General features: G+C 38.2%; 2 protein-coding genes and 1 non-coding gene across 3 annotated transcripts; all 3 read right to left on the bottom strand.

The window, feature by feature from the left end:
- Positions 1–4,854: 4,854 nt before the first annotated feature.
- On the bottom strand, positions 4,855–6,675 carry LOC131298033 (LOB domain-containing protein 38-like). The gene is made up of 2 exons (XM_058323296.1): positions 6,227–6,675; positions 4,855–5,745 (listed from the first exon to the last, which is right to left on the bottom strand). Exons 1-2 carry the CDS (start codon positions 6,408–6,410, stop codon positions 5,243–5,245), a joined length of 687 nt encoding a protein of 228 aa, XP_058179279.1. The 5' UTR covers positions 6,411–6,675; the 3' UTR covers positions 4,855–5,242.
- Positions 6,676–13,930: 7,255 nt separating this feature from the next.
- LOC131299306 (small nucleolar RNA snoR100) lies at positions 13,931–14,038 on the bottom strand. The gene has a single exon (XR_009190691.1). It is a non-coding gene; the product is annotated as a small nucleolar RNA snoR100 (small nucleolar RNA).
- A 1,215-nt stretch (positions 14,039–15,253) lies between these two features.
- LOC131298098 (uncharacterized) lies at positions 15,254–22,890 on the bottom strand. The gene is made up of 7 exons (XM_058323397.1): positions 22,583–22,890; positions 22,340–22,483; positions 20,417–20,515; positions 19,852–19,928; positions 17,495–17,603; positions 17,040–17,368; positions 15,254–15,480 (listed from the first exon to the last, which is right to left on the bottom strand). The coding sequence occupies exons 1-7, from the start codon at positions 22,650–22,652 to the stop codon at positions 15,388–15,390; spliced, it is 921 nt and encodes a 306-aa protein (XP_058179380.1). The 5' UTR covers positions 22,653–22,890; the 3' UTR covers positions 15,254–15,387.
- Positions 22,891–27,309: the final 4,419 nt, after the last annotated feature.

Raw genomic sequence — 27,309 nt, 5'->3', positions numbered from 1 at the left:
GAGAAAAGTGAAACTAGACATTTATTTAGGGAGGGATGGAGTATATCAGAAAATATAAACCAACTATAAGAATTTGCTAGGAAAGAAAAAAAAATACATTTGTCGTGGGCTTTTGTTGATGAGTAATGAGTGCCACGAATAAAGAGAGAAGCAGAGGGGGAATTGCATTTTTTTTGTACAAAAAAATGTTTGATGGTTCAACTTGGAAATTAAGATTCTACGACCATGCAAAAGTAGTAGAACATTTCACAAAGTCTTTGCCAACTAGTGAAGCACAATTATTAACACGTCGTACATTAATGCTCAAGGTATTGGGTAGATATACAGCACAATACAAAAATAGAGAGATGTGTCATAGCATCAAAAATAAAGATCAAAACATAAAAACACCGACAGAGTTTAAAAGACTGATAATTAAATTTTTTAGTTTCACGATTTATACCAAATTTCACTAACCACATTTAAGATATTTTGAAATTCAATATCCTACTTTGTTCTGACAAACAAAATTCTTTTTTAATTAGTTTGGAATGGAGTAGTTTATTTAGTATGGATGTGAAATCTCATATCATATCATGTCATATTTAATAAAGAACAGGTAAGTACAATTAACGGGTAAAAGAAGCATCAAAATTAGGTCATGTAACAACATACATAGTATCTAATTCTGTGTAATTTTAAGAAACTCTGATCAATTGTGAAAAATTTTGACATAAAAATTTATCTCTAAGGACTAAAATTGAAATTTGAGCGTGATTTATCTAAAATACAGTAAATACTCCTAATCAAGAAGTGAGGCGTGAATAAATTTAACTTTTATTTTGGGCCAACTGGCCTGGGGTTCAAAAGAAGAATGATGACGCATATCGTTCGTGGTACATGATGCGGATCCCACCAACGAAAACGATAGGCGGTGTAGAAGGAAATATTATTGGGTGGTCCACCATTTTCCTATGGTACTCATCGCCGTTCTGTACAAGTTACGGCCAAACACTTATATATATGAGTATTGCTATATGTACCGACCATAGGGGAGGGAAAATGTACCGACGGCCGCCTGCGGGCCGTCTCCGGCCATGGGACGGCCGATCCGAACCGTCCAAAAATTAAAAAAAAAAAAACCGATGGGGCCCTCGTGGGAATTAACGGCATCCGAGGTGTGTAGGGTGCTTGATCCGATCACCCATTTTTCGTGTATATACACGTATATACATATATACACGAAAAATGGGTGCTCGGATCAAGCACTCTACACACCTCGGATGCCATTGATTCCCGCGTAGGCCCCATCGGTTTTTTTTTAGAATTTTTGGACTGCTCGGATCGGCTGTCCGGTGGCCGGAGACGGCCTGCCGGCGGTACGTTTTCCCTCCCCCATGGTCGGTACTCATAGGTTTTCTGTATATATATGAAGTATGAACTGTGCTAATGACACATACTATTGTGCACAAATCTTTTGTGGGGCTCATTTTTTGGTCCCACACAAATGACCTGATTCATTCATTAAATTTAAAATCTTTTTTTGAGGGACCTCGTAAAAAATCAGTTTGATAGAATATACGTTGTTTGATCAAATCTCTCAACTTTTCATTCAGAATTTCGAATGAATGAAAGTTACGTACATTAATTGTCTACTCCTAAAATCATGCAAGTAGGTGGGGGAGAAAATAGAGTTGCAAACCAGTCGAGTAGAATTGAACTGCGCTCTGTTAGTCTCGAGCTCGATTCGACAAAATATGGTCTGGCTCAATTCCGATTCAAGCTTGAATCGAGCTTCGATAACTGAACACAAGTTCAGGTTGTCTTAAATTGGATAGCTCGGGCTTGGCTCATCGCTCTTGAATAAACTTAAACGAGTTTAGTCGAATCGAGTCAAACTCACGCTGGTTTGAAGGATACTTATTTGGCCTATCACACTATATATACTCTCTTTTTATTTCCGTCAATGTAGGAGTAGATTATTGCCATCCTGTATGGATGAGCTAGCCCTATCAAATAGTACTAGAACTACTACTAGTAATATTGCATTGTTTCTCGAGCAGTGCTACAGCCACCACACCAAAATGCGGTGGTCGGCCACCGCACGTCGTGTGGGGCTCACTCCGAGCTTTGCACGAATGATCCAAGCTGTTCAATAATTTTAGAAAAAAAACCGAGTGGGCTTAGAAAAACATTAGCTCGATCCGAAATGTATAGATGCTCGGATCAACCTTTTCATCTTTCTATACACCAGAAAATTAATCTTTCCATTTTTTCCGATTTTTCAAAGATGAGAAGGTTGATCTGAACGTCTACACATATCAGATCGAGCTGATGTTCAAATTTATCCACTCGGGTTTTTTTTTTTAAATTATTGAACGACTCGGATCATCCGTGCGAGGCCCGGAGTGGGCCCCACACGGCATGCTGTGGCTGTAGACTTTCTGTTGTTTCTCTGAAGACCTAACAACGTACTACTACTACTTTATTACTTGAAAGTACATACTGCGCACAAAAAAGTAAAACTAAACACTCCCAATGGATCGGACTCCCCAAAGAAAAGAAAAGAAGAAAAAAGGAAAAAGGGCAGGGGACAAAGCCAAAACGGACGCTGTGAAAGGACGGTACCACCTTGTGTTCGCCTGAGAGGGACGAATAAACTTTGATGGACACCGCGATTACATTAATTAATTGATGTTTATAACGCGGCTCCGTACGCAAATTGATCCCTTTTCCTATAATCTTGACCCTATGCAAAATAATAATAATAATAATCAAGCAGAGCACTGTATAGTAGTTCTATACGCCTCTTTCTACCCTCCAAAAGAGAGCCGCCTCTCTCTCTTATGATCTTATCTGAACCCAGCTGCTGTGTCCTCCGCGGAAAGGTCCTGGGAACTACTGTGATTTTATACAAAGGGAAGAAAAGAAGACTGGCATTCCCTGTGGATAAGTTGAAGAGACTTGGAACCATCCTACGAACTGCTACACGTTTCGTTTCACACTCTACTTGTTTTTCTCAAACCAAATATAAGCCCTTTTTTATTTTGTATTTGTTTAAATTTATTAATATTTGTCAATTGCGTTAAAATTTTGTGAATTATTGTTTTCTCTCAACAAGGAGAATTGAAAAAGTGACAAATTATGATTGAACATCAAAATTCTTTCAACGAGGACAAAAATAAACCAAAAAGTCATATCTTTTGACATTATTCAAACATAAATAATCTAAATAAATTATTTAGCCAAAAAAGTCCTTAATCATTAGATTGATTCCCTTGAGATTATGTACTCTATAATTATAAGATGTCATTTCCCAGATTTGTGTTATTTTTCTTCTTAATTCATTTGCTTTCCAAACGGTGCAGTGCGAAGATTATTCATTCCCATCATTCCTTATAAGTCCTTAAAAAAAAAAAAAAAGGGTCTCATTCTCTAGCGGTCGGCGATTATGTAATTTGCCAACTTTATTGGGCAGTGAATGTGACATGAGTGCGGCCTACAATCAAACCAATTGGCATCCGAAATGCTATGTTCCATGAAAAATTATCTCGAAATTTCCTCCAATTTGAAAATCAATGGTCCAAATTGACTTTAAGTAAATCTAAACCATTGATTTTTAAATTCAGGGTAATTTATGGGTAATCTTTCTAGATACCTAGCACTCTTCGTTTGGCATTAATAATGCTATAATCACACACAAACACTTAAAAATCTTTAAGTAAGGACCTTATATACGGACCTCTCCATTTTTTGCCTTTCCCGATCGAATTTCTATTATCCAAGCCGCTCAATGTGTTCAGAACGTGTTTTTAAGGGTAACCGCGAGAAATCGGCAAAAAAAATGACCGGGAATGGCTTGATTTGAGCAGTTTTTATTTGAACCGTTCGATAAAAAAACAAACAAAAACTGCTCGGATGAAGCTCTTCCCGGTCTTTTTTTTTGCTGATTCTTTGCAGGTACCTTTAAAATCACGTTTTGAACACATTGAACAGCTCGGATTGTCGAAATTTGATCAGGAAAGAGAGGTTCATATTTTATTAAAATGAGGTGGTCTTTATTAGAAGGAGACTACACAAACACTTACACATATACTCACAAATGAAATGGGACTAAGTGTTTTTTAATAATTATCTTTACGACCCTCTTCTCTCTTCTATAAAATGTAGAATATCCACCTCTTATTCCTACGGTTTTTCCATCAATTAAAGTATTGGGGTTTTTTAGAAAAGTAGAAACAGAGAGAAGATGGTGAGCCAAAAATTAAGGCGTTTCAAATTAAGGGTTTGTTCCTTCTAATCTCGATGGCCAACAAATGTATGTTATTTATTATTTTTGAGATGTGTTGAATTCAAGATCCTGTTATATCTGTTTTTCGTATAATAGTTTTAATACAGATATAGATTTACAGTTGGTCTCACTTCCTCTGTGAGTATGTAAGTGTTTATGTGTGAATGTAAAATTATTGAAATACCCTGGTTGCCACGTATTGCTTTGTCGAATCCCGCATCACAATTGGTGAACGGGTCCAACTCTTGACCCGAATCACTCGAACGAGGTACCATTAAATACGTTAGCGTTACTTTAGCGTATATAGATAAGGTTGACCGAATATAGAAAGATGAAGATCAGAATTTTTTTTGGCTGTTTAGGTTTTTTCGAGTCACGGGCACAAAAAACGTATCGAAGTTTCACATCGGACGAACATTTTTAAGCCCACAAAGAAAAAATGTTAGGTACACACCAATCAACCAACGACAGTACCTCATGTGTAGGGCCCACTTAAAATTCTAGATCGACCTTGGTGCAATTCAAGTATAATTTCCATTTGCACAAATCCACCAAGAAAAATCGCATGCCATTAGGGAAAAACGGACGAAACATTGCTGATTTATTCAAGTCGCAACAGTCGTTTGCTAGACGCAAAGGCGAAATTACACAAGACAAAACGATCCACCGTTAGAACTTTCATTTTTCCAAACAGGGAAATCCAGTGACGGTGATTTAACAAAATCTCTTCCCCCAAACACTAAAAATTACAAGAGACTGGCTGATAATAACACCACAAAGATCATGATGCATAAGAAACTAACCCCGAAATTCCAAAGGAAAAGTCGAGGAACATAATTCCAGAACACAATTGTGTCCGAAAACGTTTGATGTAAGTGAAACCCTCGTGCATCGAACCGCTCTGGGTGCCGTCATGTGTGTGTCAAGAATTGTATTTTAAAGTTGCGGTTCGTGTCATTGCTCAATTTCGAATCAGTTGAACAGGTTTAGAATTTTCGTTTCTCCTCCAACAACGAAATTACCACCGCTTTCGAAGCAGTTACTCGTCCCAGATTCCTCAGAGTTAAACGACGGCGTTCCGTCTCGTCGCCGCTTCTCACTCTTACTCTCGAAATCTTCTAATTTAACGGGAGCAGACGGCGTCAAACTGAGTCCGAGATCTCCTAACTGATCGCCGTCGAAACGCCGGCGATTTGGCGCTTTCGATTCAGATTTGGGGCTCGGATCTCGATCGAGATTTAGAATGTTTGCTGTGCAGTTGATTTCGGCTTCGGAGGCGTCGTCGAGGTCCGGCAGGGATAGGGCGGCGCCGCCGGTGAGGAACTCGGGGAGCGGCCGCAAAGTGCCGCCGCGGAGGACGGTTTGGACCGCCGCCTGGCACACGTGCCAGTTCCCCGTCCATAGAAGCCCCACCGCTCCGTTCACCGGATTCACTGTTCGGCCGCAGGCTTCGAACAACAGCGATTGGAACAAAGCTGAAACACGTATCCAAATCACGAGTGAGTTCTACGTATTGGCAGAGAAAGTGAAAACAATTTGGTTAACCATTTTCAAATCTTATTTTGCGATTTTTTTTTGGATAATACTGAAATGATGTTTTCAACACTAACTTGGTGCAAAAATGAATACTCCATCTAGGGTCATTACGTAACAGGGGTTTCGAGGCAACGATTGTTATTTAAAACCCTGCCGGGCTATACTATTTGGTACGGAGTACTATTGTTTTCGTTTTCAAAAACTCATTTTCCCAGAAAATAGAGAAAACCGGTTTAGTTTTTTCCGAAAAATGACCTACATATTTTCGGGAGATTTTTTCAAGAAAACAATCAACATTCTCGATAAACACCACGGAATTCATAACAAGTTCTTGAAACCCAATTCGATCGGAAATCAAGAAGTTAGAACTAAAAGCAGGATCACAAAAGTGGTACCCAAACGGGGCGTTATGGATCTTACCAGGACGTTGATTAAGGGGAACGGCGGAGATGAAAGACATAAGGCCGGCGCGGCCAAAGAACTTGGCGACGAAGAGGGTGGCGTGGCCTTGCGATTCAGGGGATTCGATCCACTGCAAGCACGGCCTCAGGATGCAGTTCTCGCTGCATCCCTTTCGAAGCACTCTGCACCCGTTGCAACTCATGATCTTCTCTTTCTCTCCTCCTTGTGATTATATTGCTCTATCCTCTAATCTGTTTGCATATACTAAGCAAAGGGTGAACCAACGTCGGAATGACTTGGGCAGAAAAACACAGACAGTACAGAGAGAGAGAGAGAGAGGAGAAGGTCTCGAAGAGGCGGAGGAGAAGCTGTATATATAAACGCAGATGGGTATGGTCAAGTAAACTGGGGTTAATAAGTGGTTGTGGGTGGAGAGAGAGAGAGAGAGAGAGAGAGAGAGGATGATGGGGTTGGGTTAGGTTTAATTGGTGGTGGGGAGGTGGGGTTAGATTCCAAGGTCTTGGGCAGGAGCGGCTCCGTGTTTCCGCGGATGGATGTCTCTTAACCGTTGGATTCTCTTTTACTGTACTAGTTAGCTCTCCTTTATTACTCCAATAAGTTTCGGATATTGATCTGATCAAAAAAAAAAAAGTTTCGGATATTGATGCCCTTTCTCTTTTCCTTGTTTTTTTTTTCTTCCCATGGAATACTATCCACACGAGGGCTATATGAGAGCTGCTAGAGGTACCGACGGTGGGTGTAGGAAAATCGTAACGACGGTCGTATCGGGTCATTTTTTGTCACCGGACGGTTGATCCGAGCCGTTCAAAATTTAAAAAAAAAAAAACGAGGGGCCCTAGCGCGGGAATCAACGGCATCCGACGTGTATAAGGTGTTTGATCCAAACACCTTTTTTTTGTGTATATATGTATATAATTTTTGGACGACTCAGATTGACCGTCCAGTGGCCGGTTACGGCCCGGCACCGCCGTCGGTACGATTTTCCTACCCCACCATCTGTACGTATACCATCGGCACGTATAGCTTTTCTGTATATGTAATACTCCAACGATACCATTATTTGCAAAAGAGGGTTCATGGTTCTTGTATTTTTCAACCACCGTACTTGTGAAATTCGTATTTGCATTTTTATCACCAATTTGTAACGCTTTGTCTTCGGGGTTTTTTTTTTTGTCGAAATGGCGTAGGAATTCTTAGAATGGCACGGTTTAGAATTTTATACTCACACAAATTTATTAGTCGGAATTATATCATGAGGTTGTAAATAATTCTACTGTTTGTCGTTGTCTTAGAAGGAGAGATATCTTATTCGGCACCTAAGGCTATTGTGGATGACTCTATTAGAGCAATGATTTTCACCTGATGTATATGCATTTATAGCAATTAAACGTTGTTCTTAAAAATACATTTTTGTTATGCATATTGGTCCAAAAATTTGAACTTTTACAAATAAAATGAGGATGTGATTTCAACCTTCTAAATGAAAAAGTAGATCATGATGATTCAAATATTCAAAATGATTCGTACAACTAAATGGATGACACACGATTGTACGTACCACTCCAACCAAGCAATTGACTTGTGTCTCTGTTTGTTTATTGATAAAAAACATTTCAGTATGTGCAAAAAAACATAACTGAAATGACCCATAAAATATTCTAAGAGTGTTGTGACTTCAAATCTCTTGTGCTTTGTTCAAAAATTACATTGACTCCTCATTAACAATGGAACTTTAGGTGTATACTGCAAAATATAACAAAATTTATTGTTTCCATCAAGATGAGGAAAAAACTTAGAAATACTTGGTTTAACTTTTTGAGAGTAACTTTTAACTCTCGGTACAGTTTTCAATAAATCTTTCTATCTATCTCTCTCCACTCATTACCACTCAACTCTCAAAAATAACTTTCTAAAATGTAAACCAAACAAAGCCATCCGTAAGCATAATTCAAATTTGCACATAGCCAAAGAGCTAAAAAGAGAGAAGGTTAATAAAGGGTCAGCTCAATCAATGAATGAGATTGTTTTTGACATACATGCATTTGAAGAGGGAGATCATATAAACTCTTTTCTCTTTTTTATTAGCAAAAGTTAGTATTGTTAGAATAGTTAGATTAAAACCTTGGAGAAAGAATTGAACTCATAATCTTCTTTCTCCCACACTTAAGTACACCCCTGATGCCATTTGGCCAAAGGCTTCTTGGCTATAACAGCCTACATCCTTTTGGGTACATCAAGTTGGAGAAAAACCAATTCGCTTTAATCTCAAACATACTCCTTCCATCCCAATTTAACAGTCTCTTTTGAGAGTTTGTGCAACTTTTTAATTGATTATATCTCTTAATTTATAATGTTTTATATGATTTTGAAAACATTGTAAGTAAATGATTTTGGCACTCCAATTTTTGACGATGAACTCCAAAACTTGTCTTTAGTGTAAAAATTATGCATAATTAGGTACACTAAAAGATAAATTTTGGAGTGTCATTATAAAAAGAGTGTTGCTATATGTACCGACCACGGGGAGAGAAAACGTACCGACGGCCGCCGGCGGGCCGTCTCCGGCCACCGGACGGCCGATCCGAGCCGTTCAAAAATTCTAAAAAATAAAACCGAGGGGGTCAACGCGGGAATCAAGGGCATCCGAGGTGTTTAGGGTGCTTGATCAAAGCACCCTTTTTTCGTGTATATATGTATGTGTACATATATACACGAAAAAAGGGTGCTTTGATCAAGCACCCTAAACACCTCGGATGCCCTTGATTCCCGCGTTGACCCCCTCGGTTTTATTTTTTAGAATTTTTGAACGGCTCGGATCGGCCGTCCGGTGGCCGGAGACGGCCCGCCGGCGGCCGTCGGTACGTTTTCCCTCCCCCAATGGTCGGTACTCATAGATTTTTCGTTATAAAAATTAGAGTGCTAAAATCATTTTCCAACATTGTTTATAGAACTAATTGAAATCTATCAAACAAGATCTATATTGTATATAAAATTTATTATCGATTTAAAAATATAACTAGTTTTAAAAGAACGAAGGACTATTAAATTTGGACAAAATGAGTACATAGGCTGCTAGTGTAAGCTTTTATAGTTAAAGGGATGGAAATGTTTTTTCCTCCCAAGGGAAAAAGGTCAAAGTGAGTAATTCTTGAAATTTGAGGCCAAAGAACCAAGAGGGAGTTGAGGAGTGCTAGGGACAAAAAAAATAGGTAAAGAAAAGACCCTTAAAGTGTCTGTGAACGGTTCAGATTAAATGCACAATTAATCTAAATCGTTCATGTATACTTTAAGGGTATTTTTTTTTACCCATTTTCTTTACACTTAGCATTTCTCAGAGGGAGTTTGGCGGTGGCAGTGTTTCCTAGCAACGAGGAGGGATATAGATAAGAAGAATTTAGATAGAGAGAGAAAGAAAGTGTGGCGAAATGGGGGAAAAAAGGTCGCTGTCGAGGGTGATGTGGCGTCCTTATCCTCGTAGTGGGGCCCAATAGCCGGCCTCCCCCCACCAATTGTAGTATTGTATTGCATGTTACCCTACCTTTGCTCCCACTTGCAGAGCTGCTACTGTTTGACTTTTTTGGTTGCATATGAAACACACAACCACGACAACTTGCAATCACACTACCCAAAATTAATTTGATTTAATGTTCCGTACCCTAAAAAGAAAAAAACATTATTATTATTAATTTTTTTCGTGACTTATTAGGTGTTCGGATATCCTACGCATACCTCGACTAAATCTAAGGGTTCAATCGCACCGCCCTCATTTGGTGGGAGCGCAATTTAAGAAATAGAAGAATTATTATTTCTCTTGATTTTGTGTTTATGCGTTTCATCTACATAGACCGAGTAAAAATACTGAGGTCGCTTCACGTGACAAGATCATGTTGCCTCCAATTCACATTGGTTTTTTTTTTTTTAATGATCTCCTTTCCTAGCAACTTCTGAAGTCTTCTTGTAGGTAATTTCTTAAGCCTTGTTGTACTTGTATAGTAGAATAAGGGACCTTAGCTTACGATCTGGCTGCTTCCCCCCTTCCAAATAATCCCTGATCAGTCTAGTAAGCAAACGTAAAAAGTACGAAAGAGGAACTAAAGTTTATTACTATACTTTAAGCTTTTCCTTAAATATTTTCTAAAATATTTGTGAAAAAGTCATAATTTTTTACTTTTTCGATTCCTCTCGTCGAGACCAATCAATATTACATAAAAGTTTAACATAAAACTAACAAATGCCAAAAAAAAAAAAAATTTTGAATAACCACGACCAAAAAATTGTAGTCTACAACTTGTTGGTTAGTGGAAACACCCCCTGAGCGTAAAAATAAAAAAAAAAATTGTGTACTTATCCAGTTGAATTTACTCATTTCTGTACTCTCTAGTTTTATTTGGAGTCCATCTTCAATCGTTTAAACTTTAAGCACCATATGCTAACATGAATATGCATTGTAGAAAGAGCAAGCACCGTTTAAATTCCAATAATAATGCTTAGTGAAATACGCAGATGCTAAACGAAAAGTCTCAGCACACATATAAATAAATAGCTCTACCATTGTTTGTCTGCGTATGTGCGTGTGGTGTTAGCAAAACTGTTACCGTCTAATTCTTGATACTGAAAGCTGGTCATCAAAATACAAATGGAGTAACTCGAAATCAATGCTGCTAACCAATGGAAGGGAAGGGATTCCTGTGGAAGCCTTAGGGAAAATGAAAATCTCCCCACCCTGAGATGAGATCATGCAGCAGGCCAACTTGGCCACAGTCTCAGCCTAGCAAATCCAAACCCATATCTTGGAATTTAGATACGAATCTCGTCCTAAATCCTGCAGATTACGACGTCGATTTTCTTTTACGTGAAAGCGAAAAAGTCTATAATCATCAATCAGCTAGAACGGGCATAGGGTTTCCCAAAATCAACTAGCCTAAAATGAGACCATTCCACAACAGTCGTGAACAGCTGCCGGGACCATCACCTCTGTAAGAAAAGCAATTTCTCCACCATTTTAGGCCCCCCACAAACGCCTCATACCATCGCAGTCTAGAGCACTACTCTCAATTTCAGCCAAACAAATCTATTCTTGTATTTCCAGCTACCAAATTATTAGTAATTGAAGGTTTACAATCAAACTACTTCATACACAAATCTTGAATATTCAAACATTACCATATGCAATGCAACATGATGTATTTTTTCTCTTTTCCTTTCTATGTGGGAATTGGAAGTCAACCAAACCACTAAAGAAAAAGGGGGGAAAACAAACAAACTACAATACCATTAACCCCAAGAGGTTGGCTTCCTTGTGCCCTTGGTTTAGGATTTAGGAATTTGTTTCCTCCTGAAATCTCAGGTTTCATTCCTCTTGTTAGCAAAATTTGGGGTCACCTCACCCCCACATGCAAGCGTGTAAAAAGACTGTGTGAGGAGCCAGTGGCGGAGCCAGAATTATGGCCTGAGGGGGGCCGTCATAAAAAAAGTAGATTCATGCAAAAATGTACTCAATATATGGTGTAACTTTGTGGTACGTTAATATATCGGATATAACATCTTTTGCATTATTGTCGACAATTGCAACGCACATGTGTGATTATTTTCGATTATAAAAGAATTTGAGAAAATTTTACCTGACAATTTAAAACAACTTTAATTTTTGGCTAGATCAAATCAAACTATTCTTTTCCAAGGAAAAAAAATTCAAAATTATTCAAAATTTTAGAGATTGCTATACTAATTATATAAATAATGACCATATTACATGTAATATTAGTAAAATATATTAAATGTCGGGAGGGGCCAGGGCCACCTTGGGCCCCTATATACCTTCGCTAGTGTGGGGCTGTAATCCGAAGGACATGCAAGTTGACCCGATACGCCAACATTACCAAAAAAAAAAAACAATAATCTTCATTTGATCTCTTTCTCCCTCCCCTAACTAAGTACAGGAGGGTCTCGGAAAGATAAGACCATCAAATTTCTGTTCATTTTTCTGATTGAGAAAAGCAAACTCCCGGATTGGATGGCACTTTATTTTATTTAAGGTTCAAACTATCCGTACGATAATTGAATAAGATAACATCACTATTTTAATCGAGAATAAAGTTGGAACCCATGCCCAAAAGCATTGGCATTATTCCATGCTATGCGGCTAACTTTACTCGCAAAGTGACTAGGCCAAGCAATCTCGCCTCACCTGTCGGACTCCGACACGTATTTTAGTACCCCCGCTAATTGGTACGAGTATCTTTATTAATCCCACGATTTAGCATCAAGAGATCATTAGGCTGTGGGGGGTGGGGTGTTTTTTTTTTCATTCGTTTTTTATAACTTCGGACTAACTTACGCGCACATCGATTAATTCTAGGGTTTAATCACACCGCTTACTTACGGGGAATTCAATTAAAGCCGAAGCGAACGCCCCAGACTGGCTTAAAAGAAATTGGTACCATTTGAGAGGTTTCGAAACTTTAGCAAGGAGCAAACTTTTGGAGTCTTAGTTCTTGATCACTAGGCCGACCTCTTGAGGTTAATAGGTTCCATTCATCAAGTACAATAGGAATAGTTTTTAATACTTTTGCAATGATATCTTTCTAACTTCAAACTGTTCGATCTTCAATTTTGTCACCTAATTTTTTGGTTTTAAGTTGCGGTAGTCCTTTAGTAGAACTAAACCTACTTTTTAGTGCTCAAAGCACATGGTGGTACCTAAAAGCAAAAGGGTATCTGGAGTTGTAGCCTATCTGCATTTCCATCCCAACATAAGTGCGGTACGGAGGACCCCTGCAAATGGAGTTGTGGGCAAAGCACCCTAAAAGGGTATCTGGAGTAGTCTAGAGGACCCCTGCAAATGGAGTTGTGGGCAAAGCACCCTAAAAGGGTATCCGGAGTGGTCTATCTGCATTTTTATTTTGCACCCAAATCTATGATAAAATGATGGAGATGAGTGATTGAACCGTAATAATCCTCTGTGAGTTGGATCTGATAAAATGATAGAGATGAGTGATTGAAGCGTAATAATCCTCCGTGAGATGGATCTCAAGTTTTAGTTATTTCGAATGAAGAACTGAATCTGCATAAAGTTGAGCAATCACAAAGAAACGCAAACCCACACCGGGTACTGATAGGTTCAGGAAATTCACTATCAGGAGGAGATCTCCCACAAAACACAAACAAATTCATCATGACCTAAGGACAAGCGCTTGTTAATTCTTCAGTGCGGCTGTGGGGGTGTCGAGGGAGGATACGGGAAGTTCTGTGAACTTTAGAGCAGCTAAAATCAAGCCATAGTCATGGTGGATGCTCCTAGAGGTGAAGATGAAGAGCAACATTACCAGAACTCATATAAGACTTGAGGGAAGCTCGTAATTAGTTCGTCCATGGAAAAGGCTGTATCGATACTAGACATGGTTTATAGTAGTTTGCACAGCTTTTCCCTATAGTTTGAAGATGAAAAAACAGCAATAACATCAACTATCAACCATATGCAATCCTGATACATAGCTCATCATGACACCCACGCCAAGTACCTGCCACCACCTATACAACAACAACAGAAGAACCCATCTGGTCCTCAATCATTGGGGGTATGGGCGGAGGAGGATTGGAGACGGACCTAATCTTTGGCAATATATGCACAAAGTGGCTGCTCTCAGATTACCACTGAAAAAGTGGCCCCCTATACCTCCAAGAACCGAGGAGCTAAAGGAACGTTTTGACACGGAACCATACCCTCAAATCAAAGCCGAAAGACATCAAAGAGGACAAGCCTAGAGACCCAAATCAATTTTTGTGCACATTATCAGGCTTCCTTCATTCGTAGTCTAGAGCATCGGAACCTGCCACCACCTATAAGTTGCAAAAAATTATTGATAACTAGTGGCCAACTTTACTTCAGAATGGAATAGACCAAGCTATATGAGTGCCAATCACATCTTATCTAAAGATTGTACCCTTCTACTCACGATTGCCGTAGTCAACCTTGAAAAAGAGTGTCTCAGACTAAGAACTAAATCAGCTATTGTGGTCCATCCTCCAAAGACCCACAAAAAAAAAAACCCTTCTTTCACTTTGTGGGCTGCCAATGAAGGCTGGCACTGACTTCACCCACTTCAAAAGAATCTTCTCTTTCAAAAGTTGTGTTATGTCCTTGGACTCTGCTAGATAAATCTCACAAAGAGGAATAAGCCATGGCTAACTATATATGGTCCAAGACTGGTAATACACACCAGACCTAAAAAAGAAGCCCTTCACAACAATGCACGCGGACATACCTCCGTTTGCAGAAATCAAGTTGGAGAGGTTTTCAAACTAATGGTGATGGACAAATATGGGTTGCATAGGAATTTTCAGCTGAAAACATCAAACGTGTTTATCCCTCTATTGTGAGTCTCTTTCTAATTTTCTCATGTTCTAAGGCCCTTCAACCGGTATCTGACTAAACTGCGTGCCGCAGGTAGCAATCCAAACGCATAAAGACCAATAACGTTAGTTTCTCAAGGTTCCAAAAGTGGATTGATTTTGGGGGAAGAATTGAATAGCTAGTTTTTATTAGGAAATAAGGGGCGCACTTCTTTATGCAGCTTGAACTTTCTGAAAGAAAAATCTCACTATTCAGCTCCACAGGATAAGCAAAGATATGTTTGAGTAGTTCCTAGAACATGAATCTTAACTGCCTTTTGTGGGTTCATCTTTATGTTGACTTAAATCTTTCTCAATTAAGTACTTGGATTTTCTACGGTAATCTCTTCCAGAAACTAATGAAGCCTAGTCAAGTGACTCTGTGACCCCTTCATATGGTCCAAAGAAAGAAGGCTCTACGTAAAGGATGCTGCCATAAAATCTGCCTGTGCAATTTTCCATATTTGTTCTCTCAGTCCCGAAAGATGAAGTTTAACCAACTTCCAAGGAATGGATTATGGATCTCTATGGGTATATCCATGCAATTGCAGCAACAATATCAGTTGACAAGACACTCATCCTCTTACGATTTTGAAAAGAGGGTAAAATCATAGTAAAGGGGGACAAAACAAATAAAAACAGATGCCAAAGATCAGTTATTGCATTTTTCTATAGAAATTACCTGAAAATTCCAACTGTCAAAATTTCTCTATCCTTCTGACCAGTATAGCCTAAAATCACAAGACTACTAAGCTTCTAATCCCCACTTAGTAGTATATGGAGAGGGTCCGGTGATGCTGGAGAGATGGGCACTGGACACCAACAGACCATAGCCAAATATCTAATTCCACACTCAACACCTGGAGAAAAGCCGACACAATTAGAGAAATTGAAACATAATAAACGATAAATCATAATTTGAAGAATCGAGAGGAAAAAAGACGATATAGACAAAGGGAACATTTGGAGAATCACTAAAGGGAAAATAGAAAAGGAAATGCCAGAAAAACACAAGGGTATGAATAATTACACGTAGGATGATATATAAACAATAACATGTATACAAAAGATACTTAAATGTATCGTAGAATGAGTTTTCCATAGGAAGAGTGCCAAAGAATCCTCATCCATTTCCATCAGAAAAGTTTGAAACATCTAAGCAGGAGGCCAAAGTGACCGCCAGAGAGGAGTTGTGCACCATTCAATGTAGCAGTTAAGTGGCGGATTGTCACTCGTGCGTGGCCACATATTTCGCCCATCAATAATTCCAACAATGATGCAGCATCTCAGGTTGAAGTGCTACAGCCAGTTCATTATCACCATCAGATTATGATTTGTTTGATTTTACAGTGCAACTTACGCTGTGTAAGTGACATATTAGGTAAATTTACCAGTTACAGCAAAGTGGTTTAGGACAGGCCATAAAGAGACCAGACACTTTCTGGCATGTAAATTACAAAGTCTCGACAGCCACATACATCTTACCAGTTTCTAAGGTGCTTGATTCCTTGTTGCTGCCACTTGTACGTAACTGACTAAATTAGTAAAAACTAACAGAAAGAAGTGTTTTTCACTTTTTTGAGGAGTAAAGTAACTAAATTTTATCCATTAGTATTGCGGTTGCCGGATAGCAATTCACGGACACATAAAATCAAAGGGAAGCAGCACTTTGGTTGTTAATCCCCTCAGTGGAAAAAGGTCTTATATCTTTACAAGGGTTTATGTTTCTTGAGAAACTTTTTCAAAATGCAGCTCTGCAGAATAACATATTTAAGAAAGTAACGGACAAGAAGGACTCAAAATATACTTTGCCCAGTTGACACACACATACATGCGACACAACATTATTTGTCAATATGTTTCAGCCACACACCATTTGCAGATTTCAGCCTAGAATTTCAAATTTTTTGTTGTGTCCGAGTCTTAGTGGCTGCATCCATGGCACCTCTTTCGCATTGTGAGGCCTACACACTTAGGGATGAGGTCTTTGTGGTGAAGCACTAACGCTCTGGATTAGCTACTTCCAAAAAGTGTTGAAGGCTAAAACCACATTTAGCGTAGGCAAAAGAGACGGGGGTTAAAGAGATCAGCTGCACATGGGAGATCATTTGGTTGTGGAGCAACACATGAAATTTCTTTTTATTACGATAGAACATAGAGAAGAAATGTCTCTCAAAAATCCAGAGAAAACTCTCGTAAATTGAAGAGAGCTCATATTAGATTCAGTCAAACTGCGTCAATACAAGACTTGGAGAAATGATATTTCAAGCAAAACAATATCATTGCAATTTACAGCCACCAAAAACCACAACAAAAGAACTGCTGAATCGGAAGAAGGTACACAAGCAATCAAGTCAAAAGCAGAAAATTTTCCTGAGTTTAAGGAAGAAATATTGTTCAAAAGGACAGAAAGACAAACCTGCTTTCCAGATTTTTTCTGGATCAATTCCCTCATTTTCTCTACAGCACATATTGAGCAAGCTCTTAGTTCCACTTCCTCCTCACTACCCGAACCAATTTCAACATTAGCCTCAATAGTTGCAGCTAGGGCTGCACTATATTTCAGCACACCAAGCTGCTGAAGCACCGCTGGAACGATATAGTCAGCAAATATGGTAATTTCTCCAATGTCATTGAACTCCCCATATCCTTTGCCCTTGAATGCACCCCATAAATCTGCCGCAAATATCTGAGCTCTTTTGTACAAGAATACCTGGTGGCCCTTGTAAACTGAGTGGTCGCGGAAACCTACGATATCCAAAAGATTTATAGTTCATTGAACTATTCCTTGCAATTTGTTGTGGTAAAGCAGAAAACCCATTCGAACAATTTCCATGTCAAATACTAACGTAACAAGTACAAGGACAAAGATACCAGGAAAGTGGCGAGTAACAAGAGTTACAAGCTTTTCCGCTGATTTTCCACATGAATCAACGAGGTTGGATGCTTTACCCTCAAAGTTTTTCTCCAGTTCAAGGCCAACCTGAGCCATTTACATTAAGAAGAAATTAATTAGGCATCCTCTTTACTCAACTTATTTAGGTGTCCATCCTATAGGTTTTAAATACTTATGTTGACATCCTCAAAATCCATTATTACCCACTATACCCCTATATATATATATATATATATATATATATATATATATATATTATTCCCCTATATTTTAAGTTTTTCATCCCCAACGTTTCTAACTAGTCCTACAATCTCTCAACTTCAATCTGTCCGCTTCCCTATTTTCACGTTTCTCATCCTATATTAGCTCCATTTCAAGCAGTAAGTAGGATGGATTCCTAAAATATCTCGTCCACTCCCCCATTACTGCTATCCCATATCTCGAATTTGAGTTTCAAACTTCCAAGCTCAATTTCAAACAGTATTAGGATGGATTCCTAAAATATCTCGTCCACTCCCCCATTTGTGATATCCCTTATCCCGAATTTGAGTTTCAAACTTCCAAGGTTGGTTTTTGGGACCTATGAATAACAACATTCAACTTACGATATGTACTGAGGGAAACTATTTCAAATTGAGAGGAAGCATTTGACGTTGGTAGAAATCATTCGAAGTTGGAAGAAACACTTCTTTGTTTACCAGGTATGAAATTCCCTAACTTTTTGAAGTTTAGTTTTTTTTTTTTTTCCTCTGTCGTTTATTTCTTATAATTGTAGTTTACTAGCTGTTCAAGAACACCCGACCGGTCACCGCCGCTGCTGACGGGATTTTGGTTGTTTGTTAGATTCACATTTGTCATGTTTACTAAAATGAACGCAGCGTTTCCCGACTTATATAGTACTGTTTTAAATTGGATCATATTCATATCTTTACGTATCAAACCCATCACATTCGGTTGACTATTAATTTTTGTCTTTTGTTTTGCATTGGCAGTACACATTTGCAATGGAGGGTGGATTGATATTGGTTTGTAGGTACAACGAGAAGGTTGCCGGCATAATGATTAACAGAGGAATGGATTTTGGACAAGTGATTCAGAAGATATGCAGTAGGTGGATTGATCTCGATCCAGAATCTATCATGTTGAGTTACTCATTCATTGGAGGATTTTATCATAGATTTGTGGGTTTTGATCAAACGAACCTTATAGGTTTTGATTTTCCCTGTACTGATTAAATGGTAATTTGCAAAAATTTGTCATGATTTTTATGACGTGTTTGTAGCTTAAATTTGTTGTATTATGTATGGTTGATTTTCATGACAATTTTGCGTAGATCTGTCATGTATTTGTAAGATAAATTTATGCCATGATTTCCATTATAGTTTTGCAGAAATTTGTCATGATTTTTTGGGTAATCAATATGGATATATCTCTAATGTTATCATGTTTGTTACTAGTGTTTGCAAATTCATTATGTTCATTAGTGTTATGCAAATACGGGTTATCATATTTGTCATGATTTTTATAATGGGTTTGTAGCCGAGAGAGAAGATTAGAATAGAGAGAATTAAAAAGATTAGGTGAGAGAAATGTTTAAAAGATTGGAAAAAAAATTGGGATAATTAAAAAAGACCGGCAAGCCATGACAAACTTTGCGAGAACAACATAAAACAAATAAAACCATTAATGTGGTTTAGAAATTGCAACTTACTGGTTTTAGCCATTGTTGATTGTTGATAAAAGTCACCGCCTAGGATTTTTGAAAAAAGGTTGACGAGATGGATTTTTGAGAAAAAGTTGATTCACTTTGCCGGAACGGGGTGTGTAAACAGCCGACGAGATGGATTTGCCGTATTTTTTTCCGTTTCCCCTTTCCTCTATTTTTCTTCATCCTCTGTTTCGTTTCCCGTCCTCTTTTGTTTCGTTTTGAACTAAAACTCTACAAGGATGGGGAAGGTTGGAAGTAACTGTACTTGTGGGACCCATACCAAACTCAAGGTACCAGGACTAACGGGATAATATTCATCTACATCTAAATCTAAATCTAACGAATGCAGGACCTCTACCAAACAAAATTATATGGAATATTATCCATTAAATTTGTTTAAAGGAAAAACACATTAAAACATATAAGAAGGGCAATCTGGCCATTATTCAAATTACAGGACGCCAACATAAGTTTTCAAACCTTACAGGATGAAGACAAAAGTAACTACAATGGAGAGGACCCTTATTTAAGTTCCCCTTACATTAATTTACAGGAACAATTTGAACATAATTGCAAACTAATGGAGACAAAGATATACACAACAGGATATGAACATCTGTAAAGTACCTCGCGCAATAAGCGGACTCTTTCATCCTCCAGAGGAAGTGGCCTTGGCCATTTCAACAATTTGCGTAGTTCAGGACCTGGAAACAATATCACAACAATCTTGTAAAGGAGAATTTCAGAATTGGGGAGCTGGGGACAATTATCACTAAATCACTGTTTCATAGGGGAAAATTTCCTATAAAAATAATGAGGAAATCAAAAGATATAAGATCTTGACCAACAAGCAAACCCTATATCCCATAAGAACAATTTGAGCAGGAAAGATATGTCTATATGGGAAAACTATATAACACAAAATCCAGCCTCGGAAGATAACAATTGCACGTCGCCGCCCAGACAGGCCAAATGTGCATTCTTAGATGACTGATGACACAAGCCAATCTACCACTATCTTAGGCTATAGAAAAAGATGGGAAAACATGGAACTAATTATATCAATCGTAGTTACCATATCCTCTTTTCATCAGTTGCATACGGGAGAGAGAGTACTCTTGACATAGATTCATGCAATAACACATCTAAATCAATATTGGATAGTCAAAGGCTGAAAAGGAAGCAAAAGTACCAGTGTACTTCTGAAGACGATCAGCATCAAACACAGATTTGTCATTTTGAAGAGCTTCCTTTAGTCCCGAAGCCAAATCGTCATAGTTCAAATCCTTGTCTATTATGTACACGGGAATACAACAAAAATGTTAGAGATAAAATTAGCACGACTATTAACATCAAACTTGAATTCTATATGTGGAGTTTTGAATTTTCTATTATGAGTGTTGTTGGTTACTTAAAGAATTGTTGAAGCTACGTTATAAACTGCATCTTTGTGAATGTCAAAGTTAGGGTATCATGAAGATTTCCTGAGGGGAACTAAAAATAAGGTCTCACCTCACCTAAGCAACATCAAGTGCACCAAGTGATTCAATTTGGTAAAAAAGACCTAATGTTCTTTGGACTAGTCTAAATATTTTAAAAGAAATATCAAGATGCACTGATGCAATCAATTTTATTCATCAAGGTGAAGAAAATATTGAGTTTTTTGCCAAACTCTAAATCTTTGAATATCATAAAACAGTTTTTAATGACTAGTTCATATGTAGCACCGACACTCCAAAAGGGCGCCGTGTCCACGTATTGGACACGGGGACACGCCCAAATACGTATTGGACACGCCACGTGGAGTGTCCAATAATTTTTATTATTTTTTGATAGGGGACACGCCGGGGACACGGCTGGGGGTAAAATGTAATATATATTTTTAATTTTGAGGGGTTAATATGAAATTATTCAAAAATATTTGGGTTAAACGGTAATTATGCCTTTATTTGGACCATGGTAATCTTATACATTCATATAGAACATGTCTTCATGAACAGTGGAAGAAAAGGAAAAATATATGTATACATGTATTTATATATATATATATTTATTTATACACGTGGCGTGTCCCCCGCCGTGTCCGTATCCCCATTTTTTTAGAATTGCCGTGTCCCGTGTCCCGTGTCCGTGTCCGTATCTGTATCTATGTCCATGCTACATAGACTAGTTGGGATGAAGTTTAAAGCCATGAAGTGGGACAACAGAATTGGGGTATATTTCAACCGTTCAACGAATACAGCAACGGACATAACAAAGTGGGGCTAATGAAGTGCCTATATTCCACCCCACTCTGTTAATGCTTCCATATATGTGTGCTGATCGTAGATTCCCACAACCACAGGAATTTGAATCTACAGTCTACAAAGGCTAAACATGCCAATACTAATGGAACCTAACAAAAGGATGATTTATTTCCTGGAGCAACTCCAAATCACGTCTCCGTTTGGAGACTCAAACAATCATGTTTTGTCCAACAAGTGCATTTCGAGCATACCACTATTCATAAACACACCAATCACAATTCCCATCTTCCATCTCTTCTTTCATAATCATATAGAACAATGGTGTCCCGTGTCAGTCTCATTTTGAAGGTATTCAAGATACCTTTTTAACAATACCAAGTTTGTGTGCATCGTCTCCATTTTAGAACTCCCATATGGAGGATGGTTGGAGCAAGTTTGGCCTCCCTTCTAGAGTTATAGAGCTTGGTTGGAGTGGGTCGGTCTTTTAGTGAAAAGCAAGGGCTTGGGCCTACACTAATACCATGATTACTACTAATATCAACCAATTCTTTTCTTTTCTTCGACTTAGGGACATAGATCACCGAACAAAATTCTAACAGTGGCCATACGGGCAAATGCAATAACTTAGCACCAAATACTGATAGGAAGCAGAAATTTTATTTGTTTGGAACTTGTGGAAGAGAAGGGAAAATTAAAATTTTACTCGTCTCTTGTTTGGATTCCTATAGAAAGAGGAAGGATAATAGCAAAATGAATTCAATTTTCCTCCTATTTTCTCTCCAACTTTCCCTTTCCCTCTACATGTATGAAATGGACAACAAACAAAAACCAAGATTACATGGACAACAAAAACAGACGTATAAGCATACCAGGCCAAAAACAAAAGTTCAAAGTATCCAATACAAATAAGTACTGGACGGTGAGCGGCCCGTCATCGAAGTAGTGAATCCCTTCAAAATCCCACTCCACTTTTGGGATTGAGGTTTTGACAGTTTCCACAACTTTCTCAATTCCTGCATTCATCCAAAACCAAATCACATACTCCATCATTGCTCGAATCCGCATTTGAAATATACACTACATTCAGTGAGAATATGGAAAGGCGAGAGGACCTGAGTGGTCGATTGTGACGTGAGAGGAGCGAGCGGCGACCCAAGCAGAGGTTGCCCTAACCTCGTCCATGGCGAAACCAAGTCCAAAAGCCAATGCCGCCGCCTTGTTAGGTTTGACCGGGTATGCGTTGGAATTGAGAGAACCCTAGATTAGACGTCGGTTGACACACGAGGAATAAATGGGAGGTGGTCGGCTGGGTATGCGGATTGGGGACAAGTGGTTTGGTTTGGTCTCGTATTTCGAAGTTTCCCGCTTTCGTTTGTTTGTTTCTTTCTTTTTCCCTGCTGTTTTGTGTTCCACTTTTTCCTCAATCCTGCGTTGGCTATACCTATATGTCACAATTCGTTGTTATCCACGTGAGGCGATGGGGCCTATGAACACCTGTGTTCGTCTGAGGATCAAAAAAAAACACCTATGTTCGTCGCCTCAGAAAGCTACGGGTACCGACTTAGGCCCGTTCCGCAACGGAAAAAAAATCTTTTTTTTTTTAAAAATAATTTCAAGTTTAAAAATTATGAATTTATTGAAATTTAAAAATATGTAATATAAATCTTATTTGAAAGATTTTTTATACAATGCAAAAAAAAATTGAAAATTTATTTTTCATTTACATTATTATTAAGTTTGAAAATATGAAATAAGCTTTTTATTTTTTAAGAAATTTTTTGGAACGGGGCCTCAGTTCGGTCCGTTGGATACATCCGGACCTTCCAAACACCGATGTTGCAAAGACGGCTGGTGGGGTTTATTATAAGATCCTAATTTATGAATGAAAACTGAAATATTGGATCAAGCAATATTTTCCTTTACCTGCTTCCAATCAAGGCCTATCATTATAATTATATATATGACTACGGTTTTTTATCGTGGTTATGAATCTGAGCGAAAATTGTTCATGTTAACAGAGATTCGCTTAAAAAAAAATTTAAGTGGGGTTGTTCATATAAAAGATGAATCTTGCAACGTAGTTTAAATTTTTTTAATATACTTGTCCACAATTTGAAACACTAAACAAATAAAAGATTAAAATTAGTCAACGTTATAGATATTACATCGAAATTCATACTATATGCGACCGTTATTAGGAGAGAAGAGAGAGAGCATGATACTTATACCTAGGGCTGCAAATGAACCGAGCCGCTTGAGCGGCTCGCAGCTCGACTCGTTAGTGGCTCGTTCAAGCTCGGCTTGGAAGTTAAACGAACGAGCTCGAGCCGATTTTTTCAACTCGTTTTGTAAACGAGCCGAGCTCGAGCTAGGATAAGCTCGGCTCGCAAGCCGGGGTATATATACTTAAGTTTAAGATTTTTATTGTTATTTCATAATTTGCTTTTTCCTTTTTTACTTTTTAGTCAACCAAGGGAAGCGAGAGCACATGCACACCAGTACACCCCCGCTCCATAGGAAAATAAAAGATATATACCTTCACAATCAAAATATTTTAGTTGTATTAGGCCTATGTGAGGATATATATACATTTTTCGTTGGTTCGTTAAGACTCGTGAACAAGCTTGAGCTCGAGTCAAGTCATGGCCTACTCGGCTCGAGCTCGACTTGTTAAGTTTTCACTGAGCTTGAGCTCGAGCTCGTGTTCATTAAAAATTTAATAAACAAACTTAAATACCGTAAAACTCGGCTCGGCTCGTTTGCAGCCCTAACTTATACCCATGAAGTACTCTCTCTAGATTGCTCTCTCTACTTTTATACCATCCATGAAGTACTCTCTCTAGATTGCTCTCTCTACTTTTATACCATTATGAGTGTGGACTTTGTTTGAGCTAAGGTACAAAGCATCTCCACCCCATTGGTTTAAATCCTATGTCAGGTAGAAACGGTAATGTTAACATCCTCCTTTAATCCAACCCTCATGCCAGCGGAAAGTGCTACACACACAGCGGTTGTATAAAATACAATATATAACCAATCTCTAGCCGTCCATTGCTGTAATAAATGGACAGAATTTGCTCAGACTCTTCCCCGAAAACATTCAAATTTTCCCTAGAAGAGTTTTTTTTTTAAATTTAGACCGTCCAAATACATCTAGATGATCAGAATTACGCGCATAACCAACACAACAGTTGTACGCATAGCATTTTTGCATGCGGAATGGAATGCCAAATCCAATGTGGATTTGGCTCCGCGCATTTTGCTTCACATTTGACTCCTCATCCTACATCTAATTTTGGCCTTTCGAAATTCAAAAAGTATGTAACATCAAGATTGGAATGGAGGTCTAATGATGCCAAATAAGCCTTCGAAAAAATTTGACATCTTAAATTTGAAGTTATGGGTTGAAGGTATTCAACTATGTGTTTACAAGGCCAAGAAATGTTCATAATGTATTGAGCATCGTGTTAAAAAATAATCTAACAGAATATTATTTTTCTAAAAAAAGTGTAGGATGTTCAGCTGTACACATAAGTGCACCCCCATTGATTCTACATAAGTGACGGCTCCGATCATCCAAATAAAAACCAAGACTGCACCATACTGTCTGATGGACAAACTACGACTGTTCCTAAATAAAAAGAAATAGGTTCTCTGTTGTCTTAGGAGAATTGCATCCCATGCATTTGCTTCGTTTGCTCCGATATATGAAATAACGCCCCAAGCGTAGGGCTTAATACGACAATTGAAACATGATAATCCGGAAGACCGGGATCGTACCTAAGGGAATAATTAATACGAATTTGCTGGATTTGTAGATGCAAGCAAGGACTTTCGGCTTTTAGACAGTCAACTTGGTTTTACGTGCGTAGTGGAAATGAAAAGGGGCTAAATTGAAAATCGAATAAACTAAGATAAAAAGCAGGTTAGGTATAGGAATTACTAACACTCGCAACTCAAGTTAAACTGCATTTCTCACCCAATTACACGGTTCAGGATACACAATTAAGGCTCCCAAATCGGAAAATAAAATGGTTCGATCACCAAGCTAGCTCTAGAATTTATTTAGCAAATGCCTCATGTGACAGAGCTTCAAGCATCATGTGTGGAGATTAACACCTTAGCGATTTGACAAATAAACCTGAACCCCACATCGATTCTAGAACCAAAGATTTAAACTTTATGGTGAAAAATGCAATTCTACTTGAGTCATGAGGTGCTAATCACCTCATTACCTAACCTTGAAAAACTACTCAAACATATCTATTGAGATAGGAGCAAGCAAAAATCTATTTAGCATAATTGAATTAATAACGCTAGAAGAAAATTAGATTAAACGATAGATCGAAAGATTTGCTACAACTTTAATAAAAATAACAATATCAAAAACTAATTAATGAAGACAGAAAATAAATATTCAAAACTGGAAATGAAGAACATTCAAGAACAAAAATAAATCTAGATCTAGATCTATAATGATGTAAGCAAAAATCTATTCTACTTGTTTGTACAATGACATTATGGGCTTTTATATCTTCCAAGTACGCGCATAAAATATTCTCCAAGATGCTCCAAAGACGCTCTTCTAAAGCCCTCGGCATCAATGGAAAAGGGCTTATGCTGCTGTTAGAGGCTTCGGCATCGATGCAACATAATACTTCCCATCAATGTCGAGATGGGTAAGGAACAGGACCTCTAAGTACTTCGGCATCGATGGATCATTTCCCTTCCCATCGATGCTGAGCCTCTTATCTTCAGCACTTCAGCTTCATAGCTCCCAACAGCTTCCACAACACTCAATAGCTTTCATAGCATCTTGTTTTCATTCCCTAAACTCAAGTAAAGATTGTATTTTAAACATTTATTTTACCTTTTCTTTATTTTAATTTATTTAATGAAAATAAGGAAGTACCCCCTATTTGGAAAAAGATTACATTTTAAACATTTCTTTTACCTTTTCTTTACTTTAATTTATTTAATGAAAATAAAGAAGTACCCCCCATTTGGAAACAATGGCATTATCAGAATTTTGAGATTTCAATCAAATCAAAATGTTGACCCCCAGCTTTTAGTGTACAACAGAAAACAAACGATTTTCTATAGATGAAATGACTCAAAACATGACCTTGTTATTTGAATAAAATCTTGCAAATTTGAAGTTGCTTTTAGAAAAATTCAAGGATCAATTACCGCCATTTTTTATCTCGAAAATCGATACTTTTTCGAAAAGTCATTTTTCTATACTCAAGACAGATTTTCAGGGGCCCACAGGGTCTTCATTGGTTCCTCAAGTACTTGGACGCATTCGGGCCATCCATAATGTCAAAACATGTTTTATTCACACGATTTACCTGAAAACACTAAAACATACCTTACGTGCAAATATAAAAGAAAATAACTAATTGAACGACATAATTAAACTAAACTAAGGATTTAGCACACCCTTAATGGCATTGTCGGGTGCTTATCAACAGTCTGGCTAGTTATGTCCCCATTTTGCATTCATCTTATTAATCGAATTTGTTCAAATTGTAAAGCTCGTTTAGTTCAACAGTCACGTAAAATCAAAATCAATCTCAAACTGAATAATATATGATGGACTCTCCAGGTTGTTATCTAGGGTGCCCAACTCATTTTAGTTCCTTGCAATGAAATGAACGATTGCAAAATGGGACAGAACTGGCCGAACCGGAGTGCACGGGTGCAGTCCGCGGGGAAACAGACATTTCTCTTAGAAAAGAGCAGTGCTACGTGCACAGCAGCTGCTACACAGCAGTTGTGTACAAACCCCGTTTTCTCCCGCCTCGGGTCGCGCAAAGATGATTGGAGCCGCTCATTT

This window comes from Rhododendron vialii, chromosome 8a (genome assembly GCF_030253575.1).
Source record: "Rhododendron vialii isolate Sample 1 chromosome 8a, ASM3025357v1".
In the NCBI taxonomy this organism is placed as follows: domain Eukaryota; kingdom Viridiplantae; phylum Streptophyta; class Magnoliopsida; order Ericales; family Ericaceae; genus Rhododendron; species Rhododendron vialii.
Note: the sequence above shows the minus strand (reverse complement) of the source record. Positions and strands in the feature narration are given on the sequence as shown.

Excerpts from the sequence above, each read along its gene's own strand:
- LOC131298033 (XM_058323296.1), bottom strand. The coding sequence starts at position 6,410 with ATGAGTTGCAACGGGTGCAGAGTGCTTCGAAAGGGATGCAGCGAGAAC. Across the intron at positions 5,746-6,226 it reads TCCCCTTAATCAACGTCCTG|CTTTGTTCCAATCGCTGTTG; the intron begins GTAAGATCCATA and ends TACGTGTTTCAG.
- LOC131298098 (XM_058323397.1), bottom strand. The coding sequence starts at position 22,652 with ATGGACGAGGTTAGGGCAACCTCTGCTTGGGTCGCCGCTCGCTCCTCT. Across the intron at positions 22,484-22,582 it reads CGTCACAATCGACCACTCAG|GAATTGAGAAAGTTGTGGAA; the intron begins GTCCTCTCGCCT and ends GGATGAATGCAG. Across the intron at positions 17,369-17,494 it reads TGTTACTCGCCACTTTCCTG|GTTTCCGCGACCACTCAGTT; the intron begins GTATCTTTGTCC and ends TGGATATCGTAG.